The following is a 10340-nucleotide window of genomic DNA, read 5'->3' as shown; positions in this document are numbered from 1 at the left end:
CTAGGAACTCTCCAACCACAAGGGATGAACTCGGGTTTCACCAGTTTCCTCATTTCCCCTCCCCCCACCTTGTCTCAGTCAAATCCATCGAATTCAGCACCGCCTTCCTAACCTGCAATCTTCTTCCCGACCTCTCCGCCCCCACCCCAGTCTGACCTATCACCCTCACCTTGACCTCTTTCCACCTATCACATTTCTGATGCCCCTCCCCCAAGTCCCTCCTCCCTATCTTTTATCTTAGCCTGCTGGACCAACTTTCCTCATTCCTGAAGAAGGGCTAATGCCCGAAACGTCGATTCTCCTGTTCCCGAGATGCTGCCTGACCTGCTGCGCTTTTCCAGCAACACATTTCCATCTCTGATCTCCAGCATCTGCAGACCTCACTTTCTCCTAATAGATACAGTGCCTATTACTAACGAACTGTCCAAATATAGTAACATCCCATAAACACCCCTTGGCAAAAAAGCAAATTCAGACACAGATTCTCAGGTGCAGTTCTCCAATTCAGAAGGAAAAAATCATCAGGGGAAATTCAGAGAGAATAGCAGCTAGGAGGCATTGACTGTTTTGAGACCCTAAAGTCTTCTGTTTAAAACTAAACCAGAAAACCTGAAATAAAAATGAGAAAGCCTAGTCTGAGAGACCTGGCACGCCCAAGCTGCTCTGATTGTTCCAGATATAAAATAACACCAAGGCCTCACAAATTATTTACTTTCTAAGAGGTAGTTCTGCACTTAGGCCTTACAACCTCTCTTAAAAACAAAACAGAAGAAAATAACCTTTTGAAGTGACAGCATCGTTACACAGGCAAATCACAATGTCAGTGAGAATGCAATGCTTTTTTTGACACCAGCTTGTGCTCAAATGAAAGTCATCCCTTAATCGCATGTGGTTGAACATGTATTCACTATTTTAAAAAAAAGGCTTTCTCCATCCTGGCACCATTTGAAAATAAACCTCAATCACTTAGAGATTAGTTTTCCTTTTCCTAGCTATTGCAATAATTCTAGCAGTGTTTTTGATGCTTTCTATTATTCATTTCAAGTTGTGAATGTCCACAGGGAGTGGTGTGACAGAGAAGTTTACAAGGTGAGCAACTCTGGCTCTTGGGTGGCTAGCTCCAAACATCAAGTCATCTTGGCATGGGTGGAAGCCATTTGGGCTAGCTGGTGGGCAGGCATTAACTTAGTGGGAGGGGCGGAAAGATCAAACCTGAGAGGTTTCACCTTTCATCTTTACCTTTCACCGAGCTACCACCATTCTAGTGGGGAACTGAGAATCCTAGTGAAGTGTTGGAGGGCAGGCTCCTAGATAGCTGTGACACCTTTCAAACCTGTTGCATACTATAAATCCCAGCCATGTTAAGCAGCCTGACATTGCACTGCAGAATTCAGATGCTAGGTGACTTCTGCTTATGCTGCACAAAAGCTGTGACATCAGCTGTTAGATGGTGCATTATGATTGGGACCTCAGTGTGTGAATATGGTTGGCCATCACTTCCACTCACGGAAATTCTGCATAAAATGCCAAACCATTTCATTGCTGCACTCCAGCATACTGCACACGATTGAACACACTCACCAATGCCCAACACTTCTTTGGGCATACCAATTTGCAGCCTTCTTTAGGCTCTTCCACCAAATCCTTTCCTGAGCTTTTGGCAGCAAAATTGGTCAGCTGTGTTCTCCTTACACCTGACCTGGTTTAAGTCTACTTGTGTCTGGTGTCTCTTCATAGGTTCATCCATTTTTAGCGACATCCGCTAAGCGATGGGCCATGCCAGTATCAGTACTCTTGGCTGCAAGCGTAAAATCACGTGCCATCATTGTTGCTGTTTGATTGGGGTTACATTACTTGGACGTCTGAGAGGAGAAAGGCACAATGTTAAGATTTGGGTAGGAAAGGAAGATAAAGCTGTACATACTTGTATCACCTGCAGCTTGTAAATCTGAAAAATCCTGGCCAAGAGCGCGTGCGTACAGGCACACAGATACATTAATGGGGTAATGTGCTAGATGTCAAGCCCAATGAATCTCTGGGTTGTCACAAATGTGAACAATTGATGAAATCACCAAATTACACTATTTTACCTGACTGTCTCATTCATGTTCAAGGAATATACATGCCAGTATTTTATTTTTATTGACTGTAAAATAATAATTTTCTTTAATGAAACTGATTTTAACCTATGTCAAATAGTAGAAAGGGTAAGGTCTACAATCCAATACAAAAAAAGTGTCATCTTTACACTGAAACAAAAAGAGAATATTCTCAATATACTTGCACTGTCTACAGATAGAGAAGCAGCGTTACTGTTTCAGGTCAACAATCTTCTCTCCCCCTTCATTGAAACTTGTCTGGTCTGGATCTGAACTATCATCTCCTTTATCTCCGGTACACATTTAACAATTTACTTGCTAATCTGGGATAGACCCCTCTATGACTGACAAAATTTAGCTCTCTTCCAGTTGAAACTCATTGTCCCTTTCCATAACTCTCCCATTGGGGTTTATTTTAGTTCTTTCCATGCAACTTGGTCCAACAAAATGATGAAAGTTCTCTTGTATACATCTCGACAATTTATCCCATTCTTAGTCATTACACTGAAGACTTCTTTTAACATTATTCTGCTGCTTTTACATTTTCCTGAAGTTTGCTTTGAGATTTGTCCCCTCTCCCCATTATTTAGTTAACAGTAACATAATGATGATAGCCACTTTTCTACAAGTGTAACTTTTATTTCTGCCTTTGAATCTTTATGTACATCAACCTCTTCTCTACCTGTTGAATATCATCCCTCACGTCCCCCTGCATTCACTCCACTGTCTTTATCCCTTCCTTTTTCTCTGGAATATGTTGTATATAGGGATAAGTTCCCATTCCTGCTATTGTTAGATCCAGGCTCTGTTATTGCTAGAGCATAATTTTAGCAGAGGTTAGTTTGCGTTTGCCTCCAGAGTTAAGCCTTGCCCCGTTTTGCAGCAGTCACTGTGCTGTGTTCTGAGATTTAACTGCTCAGTCAGACACTTGGACACCTGCTGTGAAAAGGTAAGTATGTAAAGCAATTGTGGGCATTGGTTAGGGAGTTATTATGCAAAGTGGGTAGGGTGTGAGGGGTGCCTGATGAGTAGGTTGCCAGATAAGTAGAGTACACGATAAGTAGAGTGCCAGGTCACCATCCGCTTTGGGTAATAGGTAGGTAGGGTGCCAGATGAGTGATGGGCTGCTTAGGTTAGGTTGGCTGGGTTTAGGGTGGGATGGTGTAGATGTCAGGGGCAGCAATGGGAAGAGGTGTCAGGCCCTGAATCTTCAGGCTGTAGGAATCCTGTTAGGTTGGGGCAGGCTGGTTGTGGGGAGTGATTGCCAGGGGTCCAAAAGTATGGGGGATTATGTAGTTAGTTGTGGGGTCAGCATAATAGTTACTTAACAGTTCAAGTAGGCTTTTAATCTTCTCACTCTCTCTTCCTTGCAAGTTATTGATGCAAGTGGAGCATCCCAAATTCTCCACCTTGAATGGACTCTTTTGGAGCATTCCAGTCATGAGATTTGCCCATTGGAGTTGTCAATTTCACGGGTAATTCCTTTGCAGTCAGCCACATCTAGGATTCTTGTACAGTCCTGACCCACAATTCCAGTCCATGCTGCTCCAACGGCTGTCTAACCATGGGAATTTCTGGACTAATGTAAGCCCATGTAATTGTGTGTACCTGCAGATTACTCGTCTAATTTGTAATTGTCCATCCATTTTGATGTACACACTCCAGATACGCCTTAGCGTACTTTGTATTTCATCCTGCCTGATCTATTTTGTTTTCGACTGCTCATTATCCGAATATGTTGACTTCTGCCAAATCTCTCCACTCTTTCTTCCATGTCTCTGATGTTTTATCCTGGTCCTTCTCCTTATCCAATTTAAAACATCCTTCACATGTATAAAGAGATTAGATTAGATAGTTTCAGAGAGAAATCGAAGATAAATTGAAAAGACCCATTAAGAATAGGGAGGTGCAGTAAGATGGGGTGGCAGGCGCATAACAGCTCAACTGTTTCATTTATTTTTACGAATCCTGCACTTAGGAATGGGGAATACATTGCAGCTACCTCCTGCATCACAGCTACAGGCCTGGGTCCAATCCCAAAGTGCTAAGGTCAGCACTAACCTGAATCCAAACCACAGCTGCTCGAACCAAGTCCAATACCACAACTGCCAGACCTCATTGATCCAGTATCACAGTTGCTATGTCAATGGGTTTAATACCACAGCAGCAAGTGAAATTCCAGTCCACAAACCACTATCTGCATCAGAAAATGTATTCTCTCACCCACTCCCAAGTAACCATTTGCCAGCACTTACTGAAAGTAAGTTTTTCTTTTCAGATGTTGCGATTGGAGCGCCCAATGAAAATGATTACCGTGGAGCTGTCTACATTTACCATGGAGATGCCGCTGGAATAGTCTCCAAATACTCAATGGTAATTGTTCATTCATTTTCTTTTATCCTGTCATTGGATTTGAGCATTGCTGGCTTGGCTTGCATTTATTGTCCAACTCTAATTTCCCAGAGAGCATTGCTGTGATTCTGGAGTCGCACGTAGCCCAGACTGTGTGACAGTAGCAGATTTTCTCTCCTTACATGAAGCAGATGGTTTTACAACAATGGTTACATAGTAGCCATTTGACAAGCACTGTTTGTCATTCCAGATTTTTATTGAACATTAGCTTGAGCCTCAGGGTTACCAGTCCAGTAACATTACCACTACATAGCGACCTCCCCAGCGATCAGAAACCCACTTCTAGTGATGACAGTTTGTGACATATTTTCCTCTTATGATATGACAGATTTTGGGCAAATTTGAGGGTCTGGATTTTCATGTCAGGGTGAGAATTCGGACTCATGACTGATCCTGCATCCCTGTTCTTGCCTCTGCCTGCACACTACAGGGATGGATGATTTCCTGGGAGCCCAAGTCCCAAGGGGCCTGAAGACAGGTGGGTTTCCCAGTTTTTCAGTGAGTCTGAGATATAGACATTGCCATAGTAGAAAGGAGATCCATTCAATATCTGTAAGTGCCTAATTGATGTAGGGCAACTGTCTTGAGGATTGGAGGGGTCTGCCAAACAAAAGGTTTGAGGACAGATAGATACAGTGGGTTGGGGGTCGTTGGTAGCTCTAATGTGCTGAGGCAAAAATGATATGTTTCTGCTTCAATGTCACAGAAGACAAGCTGACTACTATGGATGGATTGTTTATTGACATTTTCTCCTTGGCCATCCAATATGCATTGTCTTCATCACCAATCCGACAATTTATTAAGTAGGAAGCTGTTCTCTGGGGCCATACAAGACCTTATCATGGTGGGCACAATGGTTTGGGAGGAGGCCTGGGGAGGAAATTGCAAGGGAAGGGCATCATGGAGTTGGTTGGGAGGATATGCTTCAAAGAGAATAATGATTATACGCATTAATTCACAGATCTTCTGAAACTGACCGGACAGCAGAACCCTGCTCTGCATATGGCCATTTTGTAGCTGAGGAGGGATCAGTGTTGTGGGGCACAGAAGCAGCACCAGCAGGCACAGGCTACAGACTAGCCTGCAGAGGTGTAAGATCTGGGTTACCATGGTGACAATGAGCATTGGCCAGAAACTATATCCACACATGTTGCTGCAGTGCAGAAGGTGGTCAGGGTGTCCCAGGAGTTTGTTTCCTTCATCTCCCAGCTTCTAGACAAGCAACAGTGACTGCCAGAATGGTTTGGCTACCCCCCACCCCTCTCAAAAGGTTACAATGGCTCTGAAACAGAGCTCGTTTCGGAGACCCACTGAGGAGCTCTGAGGAATTTTCCAGTCAGGCTATTTTCAAAATGAAGCTGAGAGGCGACCAATGATCTGTTTGTTAAAATATGTGAATTTGTGTTCCTTCCCTTAGAGTCAAGCAGCCATGCTGGTCAGGTTTTCTGTGATAGTTCATTTTCCCACGAGTACAAGACCCAATCAATTGCAGCTACATTGCAACAGCCACCTGTATTCATCAATAGGAAAGGTTTCCATTTCCTTAATGTACAGTCTGCTGTCTCCACACCATTCAAATATTCTGTGTCTGCACTTGATATTTAGCAAGCTGTCACAACTCCCACGTTCTGCAGTACTTTCAGGCCCCCCCCCCTCCTGGTTACGGTGCTGCTTACACAGAGGAGCTACCCCTCACGATCCAACTTATAACTACAGTTCTCTGACTGATATCAAGGAGAGGTACAACATTATTCCAATAGGGCTATTGTTGAACAAATCGCTGGACTGCTCAGAGACAGAGATTCCAATGTGTTGACTGCTCAGGTAATGCCCTGCAATGTACACCATCTGCATTATCATGGTATGCTGTGCCCTCCACAGCCACACTCAACAAAGGGGGGATATCTTAGAGAAAGGTGTATGATGTCTCCTCAAATGAGGAAGGGGAAATAATGTGTCATAATGTGGGTTAAGAGGTGAGTCACCAAGAGGAAAAAGTCAAGACAGTGGTCTGATGAGGCAGGCAGACCCACAAAAACCTTTTGGCAATCGGAATCCAGGCCAGTTAAGCTTTCAAGATGTGCTTGGTTTTGTTCTTGGAAACCACTGGTTTGGAGCTCGCTGTTTCCTGTTTGGGTGGTCATGCTGTTTCCTCTTTGAGTCATGGATAATTGATTGAGGACTTTTTCACTTTACTCTGTTAGTTGAAGTAAAGAATATTTCATTGTGCGGGTACTGTGATCACTTAAGTGTCAAAATGTGTGAACAAACCTAACCTTTGGACAAATTGCTTGCAGCTGTACATGCACAACACATTATAATCCTGTGACAAAGGACTCCCAGAAGGGAGCTTGATTATGGGCCTTACCTTCAGAAAAGAGGAGGCAGATTAGGTCAAACACACCCTGGAGAACACACTCCCCTTTACCTGCATCCTGGCTGATGGTATTCATTGCCTAATTCCCTCATTATCTGGAGAATATTTGTCTCCTCATCTACACTGGTGCAATCAGTGAGCATCCTTCATGACTGCTTCCCCACCTTAGGGCATGATGAATCCAAACAATCAACTCTTATTCTAAGAATGTTCTACATTTGTTTACTTGATAAGAGGATATACAAGAACAGTGAGTTGATAATGAGTACAAAAACCTTTAAAGGCATTAAATTTAATACCACATATTAACCTTGTTAATGCAATTAAGTTCATAGGGTGAAAGGTACCAAAGCATTGTGATTGTAAAAATAGTTCAGGAATAGAAAACAGATTTGGGAAATAGTTGTTATCTTTTGAATGTATACAGTGGAGTCCCCAAGGTTCAGGCTATGACCATTACTGTTCTCAGAATAATGACTTGGACTTGGGTACACTGAGCACAATTTTCAAAATTGCAATACCATGAAACTTAGAAATGTAATATCAAGAGAACATGGACAAGCTGATGGAAAACGTACAAAGAACAATACCACACAGGAACAGGCCTTTGGCCCTTAATGCTCACACTGATGGAGTTTCCTCTTCCATATTAAAACTGTAGAGACATGGCAGATGAAATTCAGTACAGAAAAGTTTGACGTTGATAGATTTTTATTGGAAAAATGAGAAACAATAACATAAATTAAAGATCTATTTTGATAGAGGATGGGGTAACCATGCACAAATATTTGAAAGTTGTAGACAAGTTAAGATAGCAGTTAATAAAACTTAAGGGATTTATACATGGAGGCATAGAGTACAAAAGCCAGGATATTTGCCAGGATGTTACCCCAAACCTCCAAAGAATGCAATTCAAATTCAGCTGAAGTAAGTGTGGAAGTTGTTAGGAGGGTGTAAAACTTTGAACAGGGGACAGAAGAAATTTACACTAAAGTTCTGGGATAATGGTTCTGAATTGAGGGATTACAATAATGGGGATAGACTAGAAATGATGGGATTGTGCATCTTTGAGCAGAGGCGAAGAGAAGATTTCTTAAGAGGCAATTACAATCCTGAATGATGTAAACAGAGACAAACTCTTCTCACTGACTGAACAATTGATAACAAGAGAGCCCAGATTTAAGATAATTAGTGGAAGAACTTGAGACAACATGAGGGAAAACATTTTTGCACAAAGTGGTTAGGAATTGAATTGCACTTCCTGATAGGATAATGACAATAGCTTCGATGTTGGCCTTCAAGATGAATTTGGTCAATTTTTTTTAATGTGAAGAGAAAAGAATTGTAGGGATATGGGAAAAGAACAAAAAGATGGACTAACTTGACTGCTTTTTGAAAGAGTTGACGTCGTCCTTCTGTGAATTCTGATTGAAGCTGTTGAAATCCTATGAAGAATTTTGTTTCTAATTTAAGGTGCTGTTTGATTGAGCAGAGCACACTGCAGGGTTAAGTTTCATTTATTGCCAGACAAGAAATATGAGTGTGTGTCTGACCAGTTTGTTTGACATCTTGTCGGCTTGATGTCAATGAGCACGAAAATATATTGTGATGCAAAATGGGTTGCTGAACTGTTACTACTTTCTTGTCTCGCTCTCAATATGATTTCCCAACATTATTCATTTAATCAATGGCTTTGAAAACAAAATATAACTGCTACTCAGGATGAGAGGAATATTCAGTTATAAATGTGCTGCTTTATAGACTTCAAAGCATTTCCCCTGATTAAGTTTGAAAAAGAGATTGTATATCACTGCTGTCAAACAGATGACATTTATATTTGTTTGAAATTGTCACCTTGTCCTATTTAAAGCTCATAGATTTTGAATGACAAGCCCCCATATATAATTAGAAAATACTTCAAAATTATAGCACTTGGGTTCAGTAATGACAGAAGGTAAGTTGGTAAATTAGATGTTTGCCGTCTTACTCAGAGATATGCTGTCTCAAATCCTTGACTGGAGTCTCATGCAAACTCCAGCATCAGATATGTTAAATGATGCTAGCTTAATGTCTCCTCTGATGCAAGAAATTTTCTGTTCTCTCCTGCAGTTTTTCTAATGTTTTTTTTTTGCTTCTTCCTCCCCCACCTCTAGAGGATTTCAGGACAGACAATCAATCCAATATTGCGCATGTTTGGCCAGTCAATATCAGGAGGAGTGGACATGGATGGAAATGCTTATCCAGGTATGTGAGTTGAAAGCCATTTTGGAAAATGTTTTGTTGTATCTTGTCTCTTATCCAAAACTTGTCAAGGTTAGCCTAAGCTGTTTGATTTCAATATGTCGGTATGCTTATGTTTTTGGCTACATGTTCTGCAGCCGATTGAAATTTGGCTGTAGTTTGTTTCCATTATAGGACATGTTTTATGTGCATTCTTTCATGCTGAGGCATTTTTCAGCATGTTAAGCCTGTTTTGAGTACAATGGTTACTTAATACAATGTAGGCAGTATTGAATAATAGCATGGAAGAGATTTATGGTTTACGTTACAGTCTGGACTGTAACATATTTCCATCACATTCAACCTTTGCTCAATTCAATCATACTTTTGTGAAAATGCCTGCTATCCTGAGTGCCTTTCATACATATTTCCAATATATTGAGTTGATACATTGGAGGAGAAAGTGAGGACTGCAGATGCCCATTCCTGAAGAAGGGCCTGTGCCCGAAACGTCGAATCTCCTGTTCCCTGGATGCTGCCTGACCTGCTGTGCTGTTCCAGCAATAAAGTTTCAACTTTGATACATTGGATCAAAGTAGACTATTCAGCCCCTTGGAGCTGTTCTAGCAACCAGTTAGATTAATGGCTGACCTGTCCTTTAAATCAATTTATTTGTTTTGGGACTATAATCCTCGATAGACTTGCCCAACAATAAATCAATCAATCCTAGCAGGTTTCTGCCCTTGTTCCTAGTGTCTTAATTTTAGTTGGCAGAGGTTAACTTTTTCTTCGGGAATGTGGGGGTGGCCCAAGGTGGGGTGAGAGATAAGTGGGACTGGAGGGAAGGTAACTGGGAGTGTCATGTAGCTGGATGCATATAGGGGTGGTGGTGATAGATCTCAGCGGAAGGTGGAGCAGATAGTTGGAAAGGAAGATGGACAGGTAGGACAGTTCATTGCCACCCTCTGCTCTGAACCATCACCGCCCCCCCCTCCCCCATCTTTATCTAACTATCCCAGCTACCTTCTCGCCAGCACCACCCCTCCCCCCTCATTTATCTCTCAGACCCTTTGGGGCCTCCGCTCATTCCTGATAAAGAGCTTATACTCAAAACGTCGACTCTCCTGCTCCTCGATGCTGCCTGACCAGCTGTGCTTTTCCAGCACCACACTTTTTTTGACTCTGATCTCCAGCATCTGCAGTGCTCACTTTCTCCCGGAGGATCAGGGTGT

The 10340-nt window shown here is 42.1% G+C and overlaps 1 protein-coding gene across 2 annotated transcripts in view; it reads left to right on the top strand.

Moving 5' to 3' along the window:
* Nucleotides 1–10340, top strand: part of itga9 (integrin, alpha 9) — a 371784-nt gene that overhangs the window by 93339 nt on the left and 268105 nt on the right. For both annotated transcript variants that reach the window (XM_043688825.1, XM_043688826.1), the window contains 2 exons: nucleotides 4378–4472; nucleotides 9042–9132. In XM_043688825.1, the coding sequence (XP_043544760.1) occupies nucleotides 4378–4472; nucleotides 9042–9132 (186 nt within the window). The remainder of the gene's footprint in view (nucleotides 1–4377; nucleotides 4473–9041; nucleotides 9133–10340) is intronic.

The sequence above is a fragment of the Chiloscyllium plagiosum genome, chromosome 4 (assembly GCF_004010195.1).
Source record: "Chiloscyllium plagiosum isolate BGI_BamShark_2017 chromosome 4, ASM401019v2, whole genome shotgun sequence".
NCBI lineage: Eukaryota > Metazoa > Chordata > Chondrichthyes > Orectolobiformes > Hemiscylliidae > Chiloscyllium > Chiloscyllium plagiosum.
Note: the sequence above shows the minus strand (reverse complement) of the source record. Positions and strands in the feature narration are given on the sequence as shown.